We start from the raw sequence: 22,131 nt of genomic DNA, 5'->3' as shown, positions 1-22,131 counted from the left end.
CGAGGAGGCCCCCCTAACTTTGCATGTGTATACATGTGTGTGTTTTGGACTTGTTGGGGGCTTTGTCCTGAATTACACCATCTGGGTCAAAGGAGACCATGCTCAGTAGGACATTGTGTCAAGCCAGGATGCTACAAACTGTGAGTATTTGTTCTGGTTCTGCATGATCGGTGTAGTAGTTGTGGTGGGGTAAGTTTAAAAGTCTCATGATCTCCAGCGCCAACCTCCTGTAGGGGTTTAAATTAAGACCATAATCACACTGCAGTGCTGAAACCATGACTACAAAAAAATGAAATACCTCAGTTAATATGGGTCCAGTCCAATGGAAGAAAACAATTTGTTTTGTAATAATATAATAATATAATAATAATAATAATAATAATAAGAAGAAGAATAATAATTAAAAAAAATAAAATAATAATGATGATCCAAAAATAATAATAATAATAATAATACAAAAAAAATAAAATAATAATAATACTTTTAATAATAATGTTTGTATTGACTTTCACATGCACTGTAACCCTCTGAAGAGAAGCATCACACACAACAGCTTTAACATCAACGTTTCCTGAGTCTGTATATGCGCGTGGGACTGTATGTGTGAGCGCACGTGCGCGTGGCCTCTACCTCCTTCTGAACCCCATGCAGTCCCCGCGAGCCCTCTTTTTCCAATCTAGGCCCGGCCTCTAGCACGCGCCACCTCATCGAGTCCAATCACAACACAGGGAATTCCCTCCCCCCCTCCCCTCCCCTACCCGACAGCCAGCATCACGACGCGCGTGTCACTTCCGGACTCGTTTGGATGAGAGCCGGTGGATGTTGGGAGTCGTCTCTCTCCGCTGCTGCAGCCCGGATGAATCGACAGCCGTGGTGAGTTCTCTTTCTGCCGTTCAGGTGCCCGATTTGTGATGACCGTTTTTGTATCCAGCTGTGCGGGATGCTGCTGCAGTGCCCCCCCCCCCCCCCCCCCCCCCAAAAAATAACAGCGAAAACTGTAATTAGAAACCTTTATTCTAAAAAGAAAAATAGAACATTAAACTTCCTACATGCTATTAATGTGTCATTTAAAATGGCATGTATTGCTGTTATACTACATTAGATCGCCTTCTTTAGACATGATATTCAGCTTATGTCCAACATGCGTCAGTCGCCTCGTATGGCCAGCGCCTAACAAATCATTTTGCCAAACAAATGAAGATGAAATGAATCATTAACTGCAACACTCAAAAATGTCTGTAACGCTGTTTGAAATCTTTTGTTTTGAAATGCTAAACCGGAAGTGGACTCGCCACTGTGGCGTGGGTGACCCTCGTTAGTGCGTCTGGATGTTGCAGCCTGAACATCTGTGGCTCATTGTTGACACCACCATTATTATTACATCTAAATCCATAACATGTTGTGTTTCTTTTGTTCTCATCTTAATTTTTTAGTGCTTCACTACAGCTCATATACTCAAATACAGCATATTTTAACCATTTAAAAAAAATATTTCTTCTGTTAGACATATTTGTACAATTATGACATGCACACAAATAGGACACACTTTTACAACACGTGTTGTAATCAAGAAACAGAACTTAGAATCTGTGTCACCTCACCACAGTCGTCACTAACGTTTAAAACCTCCATCTGCTGCTGTTCCTCTTCTAAAATACCCTTTTTGTAAACACAGCTGACGTGAACTGGCCTGTGGCATTGGTCACCGAATGATGCGAGCTAAACTACGGACAGAGACGCTATTGTCTTGCGAGGAATGGTCCGACATGATTAGAAAAACACGCAGACGCACACTCGTCCTCCTTGAAAGGCACATTTTCGCCAAAGTGCGAGAGAGGAGAACACGAGTCAGCAGAGTGACAACTGAAATAAGTAAAAGTCTTCTTGGTTTTTATGTACTTTACTTATTTTACCTCCTATAGAAACTTGCATAAAACAGATGCAGATTTTTTTAAATTGAATTAGCTGTTGTATGAATACAATAGAGAAAGGAATAGGCTGTCATGTCTGCACACAAGAGCAGAGAAAAGCTGCCGTCTGATCCACATAATGCAGCCGGCTGGGTTTTCACTCTCAGTGAAATCACACTTGAAAACCACCTCGGTTGCTTTTTTGCAATCTCTTAAATATGTCCCTATTTCAAACAGCCAACATTTAATGTGTGCAAATCTGTTCTGCACCTCCACACGCCCACGCACACACACCACAGACATCTCTTTCACACACACACACACACACACACAGTCTGACCCTGGAGACCGAGTCGTGTGTCGCTGCAGTCGTTTGCACCACAATGGCCGTGTTGAACTTTCTTGCGAGGCTGCAAAGGCCCGCCTGCTTAACTGAGTGGGCCGAAAGCTACGATGACGTCGGCGCACAAGAGCCCATTCACACAATCTCTCCGATGAAGCGAATACACAAACACACACACTCATACATGCCAGCCAGCTCACCCCACCACTACACAGACCATGTCACAATATTACCCAATTAATCCTGCTTGTTGCATAAAGCCACCTTCCTGTTTCTTGTCATTAAAAGGTAAGAGATTAGAGTCGAGCTGTGGTGCAAAGTCTTTAATCAGCTGGTAAATCAGAGCTTAGTCGAGTCTTCCATGTGAATTAAAAGGTGATGGTTCTGCTCACACAGATGCATGTTAAACGGCAAAGCGGTGCGACTACAGGTGGATGTCTTATCTTCACTATTCCAACAGGTTGCAGCCTCCTCCCCTCTGTGACCTCATCTGTCTGTGTAATCTGACAAGTGGTACCTGGTACCCACACACACAACAGCATCCGCCGCCGTTATGTCACGCAGGGCTGAAACGATTCCTCGATTGTTTACCAGAGGATTAAACAACGTTTACTGGACCCAGCAGTGTTAAAATCATTGCTGTTTTAATATCTTCCGGTTTATGGATAATTGTCAACGATTTGAAGACACCACCTTATGCAATTCGCAAATTTCTGATATTTCATTGTTGGAAATGAAAAGTAATCTATAACGACAATAATCACAAGGTTTAATTCACCTTTATTGTGACTGTACTTGCAGGCAACCAAACGCAATCTTGTCTTAACGCCTGTCAAGACGAGACAAAACCTAATCGTTTGAAATGTAATACAGCACCATCACAGCATCGTAGAGAATAAATGATCAAATCATCTTAAAGGGACACTCCACTAATTACACACAGTTTACAGAAAGGACTGCTATCTGTGTGTGTGTTGTTATCAGAGCTTCTCTGTTCTTTGTTGACACAGCCGGGTCGGCCGCGAATGCTTTTGGTGCAATGTTTGATTGTATAGAAGTCTATGAGACAATGACTCTACTTCTCTCTTGATTTATTACCTCAGTAAACATTGTAAACATGAGTTCATGTCTCAATCTCTAGTTCAAGTCTTCTTCAATACAGCATGATGTTCATTTAGTACATTATGGTCCATTTAGAGTCACACAGACCATAAAGCAGGGGATGCTTTAGGGCGGGGCTTACTGTGATTGACAGGTCGCTGCCGCTACCTGAGACATAAACAATGTCTCTACGTCGCTCCTCCGCATTCCAAATATGGTAACTTCCGTTCATTGGTTGCAAAAAAACAACAACATGGCGAACGGCGAAATTGCTGAATTCAAGGCTTTTCAAAAGACCTTCAGCTCATTGTCAAAACAGCAGAAGAAGAAGTTGAAGCAGCACCATGCACCTGTTGATGCTCTGCTCTCTTCTTCTTACAGTCGGATTGTTTGTTTACTCCAGTTGCTCAGACTACCTCTCTACGGCCTCTATTTCATCAACATTGACTTCCTGCAAAAAGTAAATCAGATTTGACAGAGGCAGTGAAACTAACTATCAAACAGTGGACCATTTTGACAGGGCGCCATGCTTACGTTAGCTGCCCGATTGACATTTGATGGACTGAGTAAAAATGTCAATAAGCATGACAGTTATTTCTCACACTGGTGGCCTTAAATGGCAGTTTTAAACCATTTAGACTGTGTTAGACACTGTTTGTTAATAGGACACCATCTATTTACAGAACAATGTAAAAGACTTGAGTTAGCATATGTTACAAAATCTGCCTTTTTTCATCTTAAAATCATCGCCCATCTTCGCCCCCTCCACCAAAATCCTCAACAAAATACATCCAAAACTCAGCTGTCCGTCCGCATCCTTCAGAACCTCCACTGGGCCCCCATTCAGTAAAGAATCCAGTTCAGAATGATCCTCATCGCCTTCAAAGTCCTCCACAACCTCCTCACCCGTCTCACCCCGTCCAAGCACCAGACCTGGGGGGACAGGGCCGTCTCCATTGCTACCCCCCCCCCTTCCTCTGGGACTCTAACCCAAATCTCCACACTCGCCTATTTAAATCTGCTTAAAATAGATTTGATTTAAATCTATTCAAAGCAGATTTAAATAGATTTAAATAAGAATTATTATTATTAAGGTAGTAGTAGTATCATTATTATTATAAATAAGTAAACGTCTAGAGCAGTGGTTCTCAACTGGTCTGGCTGCAGGACCCACCATCACCCCTTAATGACAAGCCGGGACCCACGACCCAAATTATATATATATGTAATATATATATACATATATATATATATATATATATATATATATATATATATAATTTGGATATATCTATATTGAAGAGGTCTAGTAGTAGTAACGTGTGTAGTAAACAACTGTCAAATCAAATAAAGAAAGTACACATCAATTATATTTCAACAAATATTATTCTCATTTTTCAAATTTAACTGGATGGATTATAAATAATACATAGAAATACATAAATAAATGTTCTTCTCATTTCAAGTAAAATAACGGCTGGATTAAAAAATAAATTACTGAACGAAATTCATTTTAGCAAAATAATTTTCACTGAATTGCCCTGCAGCTTTAAATTCAGTTCATTCAGGGTGAAGTGAAAAAGCCACGATATTATATTTTTCTCATCTTCCAAAAAGAGAAATTGGTGTTTGACTGGACAGACTCATATAAGTGAATTCTTCAGAGTCTAATGACTCTGGTCTCTCTGGACATTTCTCTCTTTTGGAGATCGTCCTATGATTTGACTTTCACGACTCACACCTCAATAAACAGTCCTGCTCTGCTCATATGTCCTCGTCTCTCCCCGTGTGTCACGGTGTGTGAACATCTCACTGAGTCAGGAAACTCATCAGAATACTCATATTTGATTGGCTGAGCTTCATCACGTTATGTGATTCACAACGCATTGGGGTGTTTTTCCTGCACCGCTGAACAAGTGCCGTAAATGCTGGAATAATTCCGCTGCATAAAAATGCCCTTCAAAATAAAATATATAAATATATATATATATATATATATATATATTTTTTTTTTTTTTTGTCAGGCAAAGGCCCGCGACCCACTGGAAACGGGTCCGCGACCCACTTTTGGGTCGCGACCCACCAGTTGAGAATCACTGGTCTAGAGAACTAGTGCTAACAGGAAACCTTTCATCTCATGGTGACGAGATAACCTTAACACTGATCTCAGTTCAGAACTCTGGACAGCTCCCAACAACCCCATCACCTCCCTCGTAGTTCATAATGAGTGTCCGAAGACGCAGTATTGTTCTAGAAGACACACTAAAGCTGAGATGTGTGGCAGTTTAAATCCACGTCATGGAGTTTAATGGGTTCAGAGTGAACAGTGGATCTGCTAATTGGCAGTTCAAACACTTAACAGTTTGTTCTGTTTCCTGTCACTCACATTTGCTCATTGAGAAACCTCTCATGCGCCTTCTCACGCTCGCTGTCGTCTGCGTCTGTTGGAGACATTTTCCAATCTCATTTTTCCACTTTGACTCCTCTGTTGTCTTCTCCTTTTGTTTTGTTTCTCCTAGCTTTTCCTGCTGCTTTCTTTCTTTTTCTTTCTCTTTGATACTAACAGCGCGTGACACCGACAGTTGCTCGTGCTGCGTTCACGCTGTGTTCTCGGTGAGCGCGTGCGTTGGATCAATATGTGCAGGAGAAAGAACATTTGAAGCACTGAGCCGGTCTGTTTGTCGCGTCGTGGTTTGCCAGTGACACAAATCTCCCTTCTGCTTTTTGCGAGTGCTCGAGTGCATGTGACTCAGCGTTTTGTTTCGCTTTCTGGCACACTCTCATTTTGAACCTAGTTTCATAATTACAGGTTATTGCTCTGATGCCGGGTTCATGTTGTTTATTTTCCAGCAGCGTGGACCTGTGGGCCTTTCATGAAGTCAAGCTCGCTGAAAGAAAGCAAGAAGAAGGATAAGGGGACAGAAGAACAGAGGGACTGACTGCAACAGTTGGAACTTTATCTTCTTACCTTCCTCGCTGCTCTCCAACGTCTTCACAGCTTCGCCGAGATGAAGCAGAAGGAGGACCTGAACCCCGTGCTGCTGCTCCTCTTCCACCTCATGGCGTGGATCTACACCTCCATCACCTTCCTGCCCGCCTACATCCTCAGCCGGGTCTCCGGACCCGACGGGGCCCGCTACGGCTCCGAGGAGGAGCGGGCCAAGAGGGCGAAGGCCCGCTCGGCGTCGGGACGTCCCGAGGGCCCCTACCGAGCGGTGAGCGCCGCCAAGAGGCTGGCGACGTCGCTGCACCCGGGAGTGGACACCCTGGATAAGGTGTTCGAGTACGCGGCCATGAGGTTCCCTCACAGAGACTGTCTGGGGACGAGGGAGGTGATCAGTGAGGACGACGAGCGCCAGGGCAACGGGAAGGTGTTCAAGAAGGTAAAGAGGGATGCAGAAAGGGGGGGGTAGCAGCATAGTAACAGAGTATGAAACACAACACGAAAGGAATACTTCCACATTAAACTTATTAGCTTTCTTAGACTTAAATGAAAAGACTTTCATATTGGTCCATTGAATTTCAAAGCTACAGCCAGTTAGCCTAGCTTAGCATAAGCACTGGAAACAGGTAACATCATATTTAACATGCAGTCATGAGAGTGTTATGAAACTCTTCATGTAATTCCGTAAGAAATTTAAAAAGCGACAAGTGTGTCAAGACATTTGCTTCACAAAGGACGGAAAAAGAAGAACGAGTCGAAAGAACTGATTTAAAATCAAAAAGAACAAATCAGAATCCGTTCAAAAAGGAGTGGGAGAATGAACAAGAAGTTTCATTTGAACGAACAGTTGTGTCTCTCATGTCATCTCATCGGTACAACAAAAGGTTACTCCAGCATTCAGTGTAGATTCTGCCCGACTAAACACTTTGTGTGACCGTTGTGTGTTTTTGGAGTTTGCACAGCGAACTTTGACCGTACGTCTGAATTACCCCGCTAATCCCAACAGCCTGCTCCCTCTAATCCAGTTAAACCCCACTGTTGAAACACTTAATGCTGCAAGGCCACGTCTTCGCTGATCAGCTCCTGCCTATTGCTCCTCATAACAAGTGGAAAACAGGACTGTACAGTCATCATTACGCCGGGTGTTTGTGTGCACTGCCGTTTATTAACCCCTAGGAGCCAGTATACCCTCACTGGTGTGACACTGTCATCACTGTGTTTGAGTGTTTTATCTTCTTCTCATGCAGAGACTGACAGTAGAAGAGGAGGCAGCTCTGTTTGGTAATAGTGGCGCTTTTTTGGGAACTAAATGTGACCGTGCTGTCTCCATCTCCCCCCCCCCCCCCCACAGGTGGTTCTGGGCGAGTACTGCTGGCTCTCCTACGAGGAAATCCTCACGGCGGCGGCCCAACTGGGCAGCGGTTTGGCATCACTGGGTCAGCGGCCAAAGAACAACGTGGCCATCTTCTGCGAGACGCGGGCCGAGTGGATCGTCACTGCGCAGGCGTGCTTCATGTACAACTTCCCGTGTAAGTCCAGGCTGTGAGTGTGGACACACGGTCAACAAAAAACAAAGAAATACATGAAAAACAATTCAGAATAATCTGTCCATCGACGAATCGGTTAATCAGCTTATCGTTGCAGCTCTAGTTCATATGTTTAAAAGACTCTCATGCTTAATGAATTAGGAAGTAATGCTTGCAAATTCTAGGAGTTGAAAAGAGTATTTCTGACTGACTTTCGTACTTTCAGGTTTGGTTGTACTGGACTGAAACGTTCTCTTCCGTTTGCGCTTTCCCACTGAGAATCCTTCAAATGTGTCTGAATTAGTCTGATCTTCAGCCTTTTTATGTTTGGCGTGTGTGTGTGTGTGTGTGTGTGTGTGTGTGTGTGTGTGTGTGTGTGTGTGTGTGTGTGCGTGTGTGCGTGTGTGAACACACTTGTAACATAGAACGACCCAGCTGAGACAGAAGAAGGTCAATTTGTGCTCTGCTGTTACATAAGTGTCCCACTTCCTTTCCTCCTTTTTTTGTTTTTCCTCCATCCGTTTCATTTTCTTGTGATAGAAAAACTCTCAAATGCTGAAAATAACCAGTGCATTTTTATTTTACACTTGCACATCGCACCACTTACAGTCGTACTCTAAACAAAAAGAAAGCGGCGCCGTCAGCTTGTCGTCATTTAACAAATAACCAGCATCCACAGCAGCACTTTCAGCTCATTAAACCGGTCTGATTGTCCTTGAAGGACCCTTCATTTCCTCCGCGTGCTTTACGTCACGCTCCATTAAACTCACGTGCTCTTAAGAATACGCTGCATGCACAAGCCAGTGAAGCGTCTTTGCAAAAGCATCTTCCTCTCCTGCAAACAGTGGGGGCAGTGGAAGGCCCGGCGCAGTGGATGACACACAGCGTGGGGGAGGCAGAAGGGAGTTAAGGGTTGGAGAGACCGATGGAGGGGGAGAGAAGTGAGGGGTGATGGCGTCAGAAGAGGGGTGAGAGAGTCTACGTGAGCATCTGATGTTGACAGAGGCATCAAGGAGTCAGCCAAAGGCCCCCAGTGAACTTAACCACTTGCTGTGTGTGTGTGTGTGCACATTGTATATTTGCTGTTTATTGGCTCTTTGTCAGAAGGCAAACATGCTCATCCTTTAGTTGGTTCTATGCACTTGTCATATATGCGAGTTAAATAAACGAGACGCGCAGGCTGTTCTCACACAGAGTTCGTAGCGCTGTCTTCAGACTATTAATGCGCTGTAGTTCGTAGACATCCCACAAAAATCACAATCATGAATCAGGAAGTTTTAAGACCGCAAAAACCCACACAGTCCAAGTCTTTCACCGAGGAGACCTTTGTTTGTGCCGCGTGTGAAACGAGATGTCGACTTTGATCTATTTGTAAGGTAACTTTTGTACTTACATGTAAGTAATGTTACCTCGTTATTTTAACCCAAACAACAATCTTTTCCAAAACCGAACTAAGTAGTTCACGATCTTCACCTAAACCTAACTAAATGGTTTTGTTGCCTAAACCTAACCCAGTATTCTTGTTGCATAAACTTAACTAAGTATTCTTGTTGCATAAACTTAACTTAGTATTCTTGTTGCATAAATTTAACTAAGTATTCTTGTTGCATAAACTTAACTAAGTATTCTTGTTGCATAAAGTTAACTTAGTATTCTTGTTGCATAAACTTAACCAAGTATTCTTGTTGCATAAACTTAACTTAGTATTCTTGTTGCATAAACTTAACCAAGTATTCTTGTTGCATAAACTTAACTAAGTATTCTTGTTGCATAAAGTTAACTTAGTATTCTTGTTGCATACACTTAACTTAGTATTCTTGTTGCATAAACTTAACCAAGTATTCTTGTTGCATAAACTTAACTAAGTATTCTTGTTGCATAAACTTAACTAAGTATTCTTGTTGCATAAACTTAACTAAGTATTCTTGTTGCATAAACTTAACCAAGTATTCTTGTTGCATAAACTTAACTAAGTATTCTTGTTGCATAAAGTTAACTTAGTATTCTTGTTGCATAAACTTAACCAAGTATTCTTGTTGCATAAACTTAACTTAGTATTCTTGTTGCATAAACTTAACCAAGTATTCTTGTTGCATAAACTTAACCAAGTATTCTTGTTGCATAAACCTAACTTAGTAGTTTTGTTGAGAGCAGAAATTGACACGTGTTGCTTGATTTTCGTAGGGAAACGCATGAAAAATGAGGAGTAACTTGTAATATATCATATGAATCGTTGTATGAGTCTACCAGATATAACACACAGAAATGACACAGCATACATTCTCCTTATAAAGCTCTCAACAACACAACTCTTTTTACATCCCAACGACGAGCCTGAAAACCTCTTAGAATTCTCTGTCCGGTGCTACCGAGTGGAGCCTGGACATTCGTCAAGTCTTCTGAATTAAAATTACCTGTGTGTGTGTGTGTGTGTGTGTGTGTGTGTGTGTGTGTGTGTGTGTGTGTGTGTGTGTGTGTGTGTGTGTGTGTGTGTGTGTGTGTGTGTGTGTGTGTGTGTGTGTGTGTGTGTGTGTTGCAGTGGTCACCCTTTACTCCACGCTGGGAGGTCCAGCCATCGCTCACGGGCTGAATGAGACTCGGGTCACCCACATCATCACCAGCAGAGAGCTCCTGGAGACCCGACTCAAGGTTGGAAGACGCACCAACACATGAACACAGAATCGCTCCACACGAGTATTTAGCCTTGATGGAGAGAGCAGCCTACGCTCAGTCATCTGGTTGTAATATTTCTGCATCGCCCAATCCTCCCACGGACTAATCATGAGCAACTGTGCATTGGTTAGTTCTGCAGTAAGCAAATAAGACATACAAACAGGGATGAATAGTGATTATCTTATGTTTGTAGCCCAATAGCACAGGCCAACACCAGAGATTAAGGACATAATGAAAGAGGAGGCTACCTTTGGTCAGAAACATTTAGGAGATCCCATCTTTATGGGCCCTTCGATGTGTGTGTGTGTGTGTGTGTGTGTGTGTGTGTGTGTTTGTCAGGCTATCCTAATTGAAGTGCCGAGGCTGCAGCACATCATCGTAGTGGACAGCACACCGACCTCGTGGCCCGGCTATCCACGTGGCATCAGCGTCCACAACATGGCTGCTGTTCAGAAGCTGGGAGCCAGGCCCGAGAATGGTAAGCCGCAAACGCCATGACACGTAGCAGCTTGGAGGTTAGTAACAGACAGCCCCTCTCTTAATGAGATGGTCATGGTGGGTTTTTTCTTGGGGGCGGATTGGTACCGGTCCCGTTAGGTCATGTGAATGAGGAAGTGCTCACATCTGTATCGGCTTAAGGGCGATGCGATGCTTATTCAGCGAGTGGATTGGACGGATGAGGAGAGGTCATCGCCCACTCTTCGCCTTTTATTGTGGCCGCTTGAACTGAGGGACCTAAAACAAGAGAAGCTGGTAGTGTCATGTGCAGATAAAGAGGGAAGGAAGTAGGTTTGGGAAGGGAGGATGGAGCTCTGGGATATAGGGGAGGGTCATGTTTATACACAGCACTGTTAACTTCACATGACATCAACTCTCGGAGCACACACTCCTACGTACCTCGTATCCGAGGAAAGAGGAAGAAGAGAGGCCTCCCCTTCTGCCTGCTGTGTGATTTACTGTCGCCCTTCATCCTCTGTTTGGGTTTCTTTCCGGGGCGCTCAGACGTCTTAGGTCTGTTTTTCGTTCCACACCACGCTGAACACGGAGGAATGAAGTGAACTCTGCTGCTCGCAGAGCAAACCACCACCTGGTTTTGTTCCCCACTTCAAACTGATTCAAACTTCACTGATTTATTCCGACAGGATGCCCAGAGAGGGATCACCTCTCTGCACCATCATTCCTTGATTTCAAGAAACATTTGCGCAAAATACGCATCCCTCTCATTCATTTCAACGCCTTCCGGCTCGACGCTGTATTGGCGTATCATGCATTCACACATTCCAATGTATTTCTGCTGTCCACTCCGTGATCGTCACCACAAAAGATAGAATATTTGCTGCTGTGGTAACTTTTCCAGAGTAGTAAAATCCTGTCTCATCGTGTTATAAACCGCTGTGCAGTATTTAGGCGTCTGATATGCTTTCAAATTCACAGATCTGCGGCTTAAGAGTAAAATATTTTTGCTTGGATGCCATATCAAAGATTGCGTCCATGCAAAAATTAGATTTACGGCCTACAAGATGAGAGGAAGTCCAAAGTAAACAAACACACACTGAACTGACAGCCAGAGCTGGATTCAATGGAAGATAAAATGATGGCAACAAATGTACACAGTCCAAGTCCTGATATGATGAAAGAGCAGAGACGGAGAGAAAAAAGAAGAAAGTGCGAGAGAGTCAGAGGGCGATGAGAGAAAGAGGAGAGATGGTGTTTTTTCGGTGAGCACAGTCAGACACACTCTCCAGCGTGCCAAGAGTTGTTTAATATCTCAGCTGACTATTTTCCATCCGTGCGTTTGAACACGGCCTCTATTGAGTTACAGGAACTAAACATTTCCTCGGCCTTTGACACCCAGTGCTTCTTCTGTTATTAATCATGTTCATCCTGCACACGTGCAACGAATGGAACACACGGAGGCTTTCATTCCAAGAATGTGTCTGCGTGGACAAATTATGAACATGGAAGCATTTCCTTAAACATGGCTGCTGCTCTGTGCTCTTTGTGTGTGTGTGTGCGGTCAGTTGATATATAAAATGCAATACACACAAATCACAGCGCGATGGCACGAGCCATTGCTGCGATTTGTCACATTAAGCTCACACGTGTGTGTGTTTTCACATTGACGTCGCAGCAGCACGCGAGCGTAAGCAGCCGCTGCCGTCGGACATCGCGGTCATCATGTACACCAGCGGATCCACCGGCATACCGAAGGGCGTCATGATCTCTCACAGCAACATCATCGCCGGCATCACGGGCATGGCCGAGCGGATACCCAACCTGAGGTAGGGGACGCACACTCGTGTCTAGAAATCCATGTTACACCCTTGGACACGTGATGTACAGAATCAGAGAAACATACAATGTTTTTTTTATATATATATACAGTCTGCACCTAAACCCATTCATGGCTGAACTTGTCTCCCCGGCTCAGAAGAAGAGACGAGCTGTTTAAATGACATTATATCAGCACAGTGAGGACGGTAACTTCTTCTTCTCTGCTGCTTCAAAAACTCTGCCCTGTGACGAACCTCTGCTGTCTCTGGCTCTCTGCTGTCGGCTATGAGGTCCAGTGCTGCTGTGTTGTTTTAAGGGAAAGTGCCAAATACTCTTTGGGGCTGATATCTAGGTCGAGGCTTCCATGTAAACGGAGCATGTGCACAAGTATGAGCCAGCTAGTGCGATCATGCAACACAAATGTTTACATTAAAACAAAGGGGGGGGGGGGACCCTTCTCGCGGTGGGAGGAAATGCAGACGGAAGGGAGTGCGTTCAGTGTGAGCGGAGGAAAACACCGTCAGGATGGGAGTTAGGGGGAGAAAGATGGAGGTTCGAGAGGTTACAATCGCAATCAGACTTCTGAGGAACGCGATGGCTTTCCTGTGTGTGTTAGGCAATATGACTGTGTATGCTCGGAATTGAACCTTTGCGAAGACCCGCCCCCCCCCCCCCCCCCCGTCGCTACGCCATCGAGCTGCGATGGAGCCCACACTGTCACTAACTGCACTTCCTGAGCAAAGACGATCCATTGGAAGCAGATAGAATGGTCTGCAATGTGTTTTGAAGGACATATCCAGGGTGATTCAAAAGATAGAAGCTAAAGCTGCAGACACGTCCATTGTGATTCCTCAGAATCCAGAAATACTTGAGATAAAGAGAAGGCCAGCAGATCATTTTTAAGTCCAAGCAAAGGAGAAAGATGGTCCTATTTTGTGCAGATAATCTTTCTGATGCACTGCATTCATCTTCTAAAGATTATCACGACATGATGTATGACTCCAGAGAGGGTTTGTATTAAAACAGATATTTCATGTGTAGAGCACTTTGTAAGCTTCACCGGGCTAGAAGGAGATCTCACAGAGTGCCCGTGTGTTCACAGCGAGGAGGACACCTACATCGGCTACCTGCCTCTCGCCCACGTACTGGAGCTCAGCGCAGAGCTCGTGTGCGTTTCTCACGGCTGCAGGATCGGCTACTCGTCACCTCAGACTCTCGCTGACCAGGTAACGTGTGACTGATCTGGACTGCTTTTTTTTGCAAAATTCCTCTGGGCACCAATTATTGTGCTTCTTTTTCTCCACCTAAAGTCAACCAAGATCAAGAAAGGAAGCAAAGGAGACACCAGCGCCCTGCGGCCCACTCTGATGGCAGCTGTCCCGGTACAGTTCACTCAACACTTTGCATGATACAGTGTCACGTTTGAGGAGCCTCAACCTTTACGGTATCTCTCATTGAGTCTCTGCAAGTGGTTCAAATGCTCCAACAGGTCCAGATGCAACAGGTCCAGGCCTGCTGGACTCTGTCTCTGGCCTGACTGTGACGTACATACTGTCTTGCCTCCTACCGCTGGAAGTTATGCTCTTCATCACTAAACAATGTTAAGACGCCCAGGGGCGTAAAAATGGCATATTAATCCATTTCAGCAGCGACGACGCCAGGATGAGCTTCACTCAAAACCCTGCAAGGCTGAATTTATTGAGTCAGTGACGGGAGGTCCACCCTTCTTAAGTGCTTTGGTAGTTTTAAAAGGAGTAGTGACAAAAGTTGAGAAGGGGTCTACTTTTTGTGTGCGGCTGATTTCCAGTGACGCGGTTGATGAGAGAAGCATTACGTCACGATGGGCTTCCTGAATTAACTTTAGAGAGCTACGAACTTCGCTGCTGTCGTCTTGTTTGCCAATTTTATTATTTTTTATCGAATAACTCAAAGTCAAAGCTCATGTTCAGTGTTAAAATCCTGATTCTTTCAATCGTTGAGTGACGCAACGTTTTTTTACATACGACGATATGACAGAACTTTAACTGCCGTGAAGATGTTAAAAAAGGACTGAACCCCGTGACGATAGATTATAATGAGATTTCTCTCGTTGGTTTGACTGTAAGCCGGCTAGTTCTCTCCCTCTCTCTCACATTATGAGCTCCCCCCCCTCCCCCTCCCCCATCTCCCAGTGGTCGTAGTGTAAAGGGCAGAGGGCCCCAGTGTCTGGAACCATTCACAGCTGTAAACAGAACGTGAGAAAGCCCCATGTGGTTATCCCCACGACGCACACACACGTACAAATAGTTTGCTGTGATATGACAACGGGCTGCTGCGTGAATCCTGCGTCGACTTCCTCTCTCACTGCTTTACCCACACACACACACACACACACACGCACACACACAGGGCCAGCTGTTTGTTTTGTTTTTATTGCTTTTGGTTTTAACTATGATGCTGATTTGGACGATGATGTGTTCTTGATCTGTGGGGTTCAGTCCTCTCCGCTTTATCAGCAGGAAACTCAAACACCAAGTTAGGGATGAAACTGTGTCCTGGCCAAGAAACGAAATTATACCAATTCCTTTGATATTCCTGTTCTCAGCACAGTTCTATTTATTTGTATTCCCACGAAACAAATCTGCATCGCCAATACGTTTCTAACCATAGAGGATCTGCGGGTGGGTAGATGTGTCAAACACACACAGGACGTTCACCCAGGAGGCCGCTGTTCGTGTTCCACGTTAAACAGAAAGTAAAGTTAATTTACATCCCTAACTTAAATAACCGAACAAACTTATTTTAATCCAAACCATGATGTTGTACGAAACATAACCAAGTGATTTTGTTGAGTTGTTTGTCAATTTACAACGTTAATCTTGTTTTAAACTGTGATCTTACTCCGAGAGAAAATCAGTTTACCCCATTTCATCTAGTTTATTCCTCACCAAGACATCCAGGCCAAATACACAAATCAGTGAATTCACTCTCATCAACTCACTTTATTCTACATGCTTTACACCAACCAGACGAAGTAAACTACTGAGAGGCTGGTTATATGTGGCGACTCAGTCGTTGAGCTTTCTTTCTGCCCCCTAGTGGTCAAACATTGAGTAATGCAGCTTTAAAAGCCTCGTTATACTTTCTGCACGCTGACGCGTAATCATGACGAGGAAATGTCAAATCTTTTACACACTGATGACAGGCGGTGTGAGAAAAGTTATGTTTTTTAACGAAGCATGTAAACGTGTTCGAGTAGAAACCCAAAATACGCGTATGAACCTGATAATGAACACATGTCCCCTTTAAGGAAATTGTTTTTTTTTCATTCGCAAAAAGAAAATTATGCAAATTCAACCTTTTACTATTTCACCTGATTTTGTGATTTGTTTGTATTTTTTAGCTAATTGTTGCACTTTTCCCCATACATCAGTCAAATATATCATACCTTTCACACATCTTATCTACCTTGGCCGTAACCAAACAATGAAGGTGGAAGAAGTTCACCGTTTCATGAACCGACACAGATTGGCTCTTGTGGATTCCTTCTGCTTTCCTCTGGTTTGCGTGTCCTTCTCCATCGTATCTGCTCCTCTCAGTCGTACATGTTGCCTCTGCTTTTTCCTCTTATTGTGCATTTAGTCCCACCCGATATCTCATCGCCTCTCTTTCCTTCTCCACCGCCCTGGTTCCAGGAGATAATGGATCGCATCTATAAGAACGTGATGACCAAGGTGGAGGAGATGAGCTGTGTCCAGCGAACGCTCTTCACTCTGGCGTACAACTACAAACTGGAGCAGCTCGCCAAAGGAAACAGCACACCTCTCTGCGACAGGTGTGTTTGTTTTTCACTGTGACGAGAGTTATAAAGAACGTCTTCGTGGTGTTCATCAGGTTATTCTCGCCACTCCTTTCTGTTCGTTTCCATCCAGGCTGGTGTTCGGGAAAGTGCGCTCTCTGCTGGGAGGTCGGACGCGAGTGTTGCTGTCAGGCGGCGCGCCGCTCTCCGCCGCCACGCAGCGCTTCATGAATGTGTGCTTCTGCTGCCCGGTGGGTCAGGGATACGGCCTGACGGAGACCTGCGGAGCGGGGACCATCAGCGAACGTAAGCAGCAATGGGAGTCTGAGTGGTATATCGTAGAGAAAAAGAAACAATAAGAAATAAGATATCCCGGCACAAATCTGAGAAATAAATGACATTCCCATCAGCCTCAGCTGATGCTAACAATTGCTCAATGTGAGAGGGCAACAATGTATCAACAGTAACAAATAAAGTAGTCATTCGCTCCAAATGAAGAATCATTAACTGGGAAAACATTATTGTGCCACTGTGGGAAGTTGCTTGGAAAACGATGGAGTTTCCACAACCTCGGGGCAGAGATAAAAGCAGCGGAGGGACATGAATATAAAGATAAGAAACAGGACAAATACTGAGTCGATGCTCAGTATTGTGCGTGGCTTTTAGTTTACGTCGACTGTTTTGAAAAGGAAGACGGTGTTGTAGAAAAAACATCAGCAACAAATCTGCACTGAGAGCCCAGTTAGCATAACGATGTTAGCCTGTTGGGAAATGAAGGGATGTGAGCTCATGTTTTGTAAAATAAATGCAAATGATTCGTCTCCCCACAAACATGCAGACATTCCTCACTGAAGAGGGAAATAATGTTCCTTTCTCTTAATAACACGTGAAAGAATGCCGCTCGTATCTGCGGTGGCGACGGATGTCCCAATGATCGGTTTTTATCTTTGCAGCTAATCTAGTAGCTTTCATTGACGACACATTTGTCCCAAAAAAAATAAACAAACACCAAATGGAAATACTTCCGGCGTTTCCCAGGCAGACCGAACCCAACAGCTGCCCGTCGCTCCCCGCTGCGGTCTGGACAACGCTGTGTTGCGGACATTCCTTTGGGAACAAGTGAGGTTGCGTCGCTATGGCGCTAAATGTGGTGCCAGCGGTGCTAGCGTGCTCCCTGATCACGTGCGTTTCCTCTGTTCTAGTGTGGGATTACAGCACCGGGAGAGTGGGAGGGCCACTGGTTTGCTGTGAGATCGAGCTCCAAGACTGGGTGGAGGGTGAGTGAGACTGGGAGAGGAGCCACACACACAGATATCATATCCATAACATCCATGGAATGACACAGCGTTGAATGGATTCTCAGGGACATGCATCAGCCCTTCTTTGCTTTTCTTTCTTGCATGTAATCTCATGCACACTCTTCCCTGAGTTTACCAATCCATCCGCCGTTAATCATTCCCCAGAGCAGTGAGACCTTGTAAGGAAAAACATGCTTCTCTTCTTTCCACTCCCGCACAACATCAATCTTTTCAACGTAAGGGATCATAACTCATTTTTAATGCCCTCTGTTAAATCTTGATACTTATCAAGTTTGAGTTTATTGCCTGCTTGGCTTGCGGAGCGGAAATAGAATTCTGAATAAACAATAAGCATGTCAGGGTTATTGCGTAGCAGAATCTGCTTTTTTGTTGTTGTGTTATTCCATTTTTATTCTCAATCCACTGAATTTGAAACCCTGCTGTCAGGTGGTTACCGTAGAACCGACAAGCCACATCCGAGAGGAGAGATTCTGGTCGGCGGACCCAACGTCACCATGGGGTACTACAAGAACGAGGCGAAGAACCAAGACGACTTCTTTACGGACGAGCACGGCCAGAGGTGGTTCTGCACGGGAGACATCGGGGAGTTTCACGACGACGGGTGCCTCAAGATAATTGGTGAGGAGCGGCGGAATGGAGGGATGACGGTGGATGTGCAGAGTAGAGGATATGCAGGGAGTCGTATAGATGCAGATTACCATTTGGGGTAATCTGTCTTTGTTCGGATGCTTCTACATCAACATTATTGCTCCAGACCCCCCAAAATGACATCCGGTCAGACACACAGTTCAGTGGAAAATGTGTCCTCTTCCCTTCTTTTCAAGAAATAGAAACACATCCACACTTGAAATGCAGATCATGACAGAGCAGCGGTCTCTGCTGTGTTTTCCAGATCGTAAGAAAGACTTGGTGAAGCTGCAGGCGGGCGAGTACGTCTCTCTGGGGAAGGTGGAGGCCATGTTGAAGAACTGCTCTCTGGTCGACAACATCTGTGCCTACGCCAACAGGTGCGTTTGTGTGTCTGTTAGCGCATACATCATAAAGTGAGTTTAATGTTTTGAACGTGTATATCAACACAGTGAATACTCGCTTTAAACTAAAAGGTGCCGACCAGGAAAGAATTAACAGCCTAACAGTCTTCTTAGAGGGTAGTTTAGCACAACAAGACAACGATCAATGCCGTGATGGCGACTCCGTGGTAGCAACCCGTCACGGTCCTTAGTTATGCATAACTTTAAGGCTTAATAAAATGAGACAGTTGTTATGAACGTGATTATTAGCTTTAGAGACCAAAACCTTTTTTGTACCGGGCTGTAAACATGTTTATTTCTGCTGTAAAGTTGGGTATTTTACCATAGACGTCTATGGGGTTGGACCAGGCTGCAACCTCCGGTTCTGCTGAATGAAGCGGATGCGGGAGTGTCTTTAAACTTCCATTCTCTCACCTGACCAGCAGGGGGCGACTCCTCCGGTTGCAGAAAGAAGTGATTTTAAGAAAGATCAGCTTTGCAAATGTTTCATGAGGCAGGAAATACTTTCGACATGTTTGTTAAATCCCACACAATGAATTTAGGTGACCAACACTAAATGTAAACAGAAGCTTTGATTGTGAACCCAAAAAACTTCACAGGGCGCCTTTAACTTAACAGTTTCATATTTGACGCTGTGAGTCCGTGATTCACTTATGTGTCAAAAGTGCAACAGTCAGATACTTTTTTTAAAGATATTTGGAGAATGCGATCTGTGCTCGCGCTGCTCAGGCATGTTTCCATTCCCTTTTACGGGAAACAAACGTCACTTGGAGAAGAATTGATGTTTGGGCTCCATCGCCTTATTTGGCCGAACCTTCGCTCGCTGGAATAACACACAAACGCCGGCGTCGCTTTATAACCGCTCTCTGTTTTCCTTTCCCTTTGACGGCCCTCTTTGTCGTCCCCGTCTCCTCCCACTCTGCAGCGATGAGACGTACGTGATTGGCTTCGTGGTGCCCAATCAGAAGCACCTGCTGGCTTTGGCCGACCAGTACGGTATCCGAGGTTCATGCGAGGAGCTGTGCGGCAGCAAAGCCGTGGAGGAGCTGGTCCTCAAAGTCATCACCGAGGCCGCTCTAGCAGGTGAGAAGAGGGTCAGAAGGTGAGGTTTTTGTGAGCGCTTTTTCCAGGGGTTGAGTGAACGCTTCGTCCTCTTCTGTCGCAGCCCAGCTGGAGCGCTTCGAGATCCCCCGAAAGATCTGCCTGAGCCCGGACCCGTGGACCCCCGAGATGGGGTTAGTGACCGACGCGTTCAAGCTCAAGCGCAAGGAGCTGAAGACGCGATACCAGGACGACATCGAGAGAATGTACGGCGGGAAGTGACGCGTTGGTTATCCTCAAAAGCACAGACCAGCACTCTGAGCCCTCTCAGTGCCCCATGAACACCAGAGACCTGAGCCTGTGAAGAAGCTGAAAGTGTAGGGAGTCACCGCTTCCATCGTGGAGGCAACTTTTGTAACTAAAGAAAGGCTGAATAAGAAAAACACAAACACTGCTGCCCCCCCCCCCCCCCCCCTGCTTTTGTTCTTCTCAGCCAGGTGTATGACCTCTTTGTGGGGGATCTTTATTGTTCCAGATGTGAGTTATGAAACAGCTGATGTTGTCTGTTGAACTCTCTCTGAGTGCCAAGCAGCAGAAGCTCAACAAGGTTGGGCGGACATGTTTTCCTGCCTCGTTGCTTTGTGCCGACGAGACGTGAGATCGGTTAAATCTTTTCCTTTCGTTCATTTCTTTCTTTTGACGTAGAGGTGTGAAAGTCCTTCCTCCTGCAGGTCAGGAGACGGTTAAGTCTTTTGTTTCTTTGTTTTGTCCACATGTTTTGAGTTCCGTGGTTTATTTTGTCTCCCACCCACAGTCGGGTCTTTGACTCTCACGGTCGTGGGACATCCCGCCCGTCAGCACATCTGGACACCAAAAGCACAAAGTCATTTCAGGGCAAGCGAGAGCAGGGTGGTAAAATAAAATAAAAAAAATGCAGAGGTCATATCTGGTCAAACTACTTTTATCTTTATATCATCAACATTAAGATTGTTGGAAAATGACAGATGGCACCTAATATTCTTATTTAAAAAGAAAAGAAACAAAGATGCACTGTTGTTTAGTCTGCTGTACTTCCCTACAGGGATAGGATACTTTCTTATGTGCAGAAAGTGCACATAAGATTGTTTTACAGATGAAATGACTGTGTAATCATTGTCACCGTGCAACGTGAAAATGGATCATTTCTGTCCAAATAAGGCCGTTGATTACAGACGGCACACAAATGAAGCGTTCTCGATGTGCAAGCAGGATTTAAATGAATGGCAAGCGTGGCTAACGTTTACTCTGCAGGACTGTCACCGCCGGCTGAAAGTCGCATCGTTTTTTGGTAACGCGCACGAGTGTGACTCGTCAAGTTTGTACGCGGCACGAACGTGACGCCATCATCCCTCACAAGGTGACACCTGTTGCCTTCTCTTGTGTTTCCGAGTCACGCCTCTCTTAATTCCTTTTTCGTCATACAAACATACACACGTGTGTGGAGCTGTGACCAGCGGAGGAATCACGTGCACAGCCTCTCTTGTAACTCGAGCTTTATTGTCAAACAACCCGTTTGTGGAGCTCCACTCCCTCTCTGTGCAGAGAGCTCGCCTTGTAACATAAGCGCATACAACTATTTATTTGTAACTTGCCATTTGGAAAGAAAATGACCCAATAAATAAATAATTGTGTTTGGTCTACATGCAATGAGTGTTTTATTGTTTTTGGAGCAACACATTTAATATCACGAAGTCTACTGATTAATTGAATTGAAAGTTTAAAAAACAAGCGCTGTAATTCTTTTGTATTCCGTGTTTCAGCCTGTGGGTGTGACATTGATGCCTCGGTGACTCAAAGACAGACACATGATGACATTTATTAATGTCGGCACAGTTGAAACAAAGGAACTGCGTGAAATCATCCGTTGCTGATTCAATAATAGTCACAGATTCACGCATTAATGCTCCCCACTTGTAACGGTATGGAGACGTATATCAGTGTTGTCGGACTGATTCTTAGCAGTGAAGTTAAAATTAAATCAGTCATTTGTGCGCAATACAAATTCTGTGCATGTTACCAAACCTGCGCTGTTTTCCAAAATCTCACAGTTATAACATAGAATTCTGCACTGGCGGAAATGAACTCGTTCATACACTGCTGGTATTGTGCAGTTTCCTGAAAGACATACTTTCTACTTTTTGATCTTCATTTC

At 44.6% G+C, this 22,131-nt stretch overlaps 1 protein-coding gene across 4 annotated transcripts; it reads left to right on the top strand.

Annotated features, from left to right (window-relative positions):
* Window positions 1-799: 799 nt before the first annotated feature.
* Window positions 800-21,621, top strand: acsl3a (acyl-CoA synthetase long chain family member 3a). 4 transcript variants are annotated; one of them, XM_079271411.1, is made up of 15 exons: window positions 800-873; window positions 6,205-6,737; window positions 7,650-7,827; window positions 10,364-10,473; window positions 10,837-10,975; window positions 12,629-12,779; window positions 13,874-13,997; window positions 14,082-14,153; window positions 16,446-16,585; window positions 16,683-16,855; window positions 17,752-17,826; window positions 18,295-18,486; window positions 18,761-18,875; window positions 19,825-19,982; window positions 20,070-21,621. In XM_079271411.1, the coding sequence occupies exons 2-15, from the start codon at window positions 6,363-6,365 to the stop codon at window positions 20,279-20,281; spliced, it is 2,214 nt and encodes a 737-aa protein (XP_079127537.1). In that variant the 5' UTR covers window positions 800-873; window positions 6,205-6,362; the 3' UTR covers window positions 20,282-21,621. The 4 variants fall into 4 exon arrangements, with proteins under 4 accessions (XP_079127537.1, XP_079127539.1, XP_079127540.1 ...); XM_079271413.1 differs by having other exon boundaries at window positions 20,065-21,621; XM_079271414.1 differs by having other exon boundaries at window positions 19,865-19,982; window positions 20,065-20,203.
* Window positions 21,622-22,131: the final 510 nt, after the last annotated feature.

This window comes from Melanostigma gelatinosum, assembly GCF_949748355.1.
Source record: "Melanostigma gelatinosum genome assembly, chromosome: 7".
Classification (NCBI taxonomy): Eukaryota; Metazoa; Chordata; class Actinopteri; order Perciformes; family Zoarcidae; genus Melanostigma; species Melanostigma gelatinosum.
The sequence above is the reverse complement of the archived record's forward strand: the minus strand, read 5'-3'. Positions and strand labels throughout refer to the sequence as shown.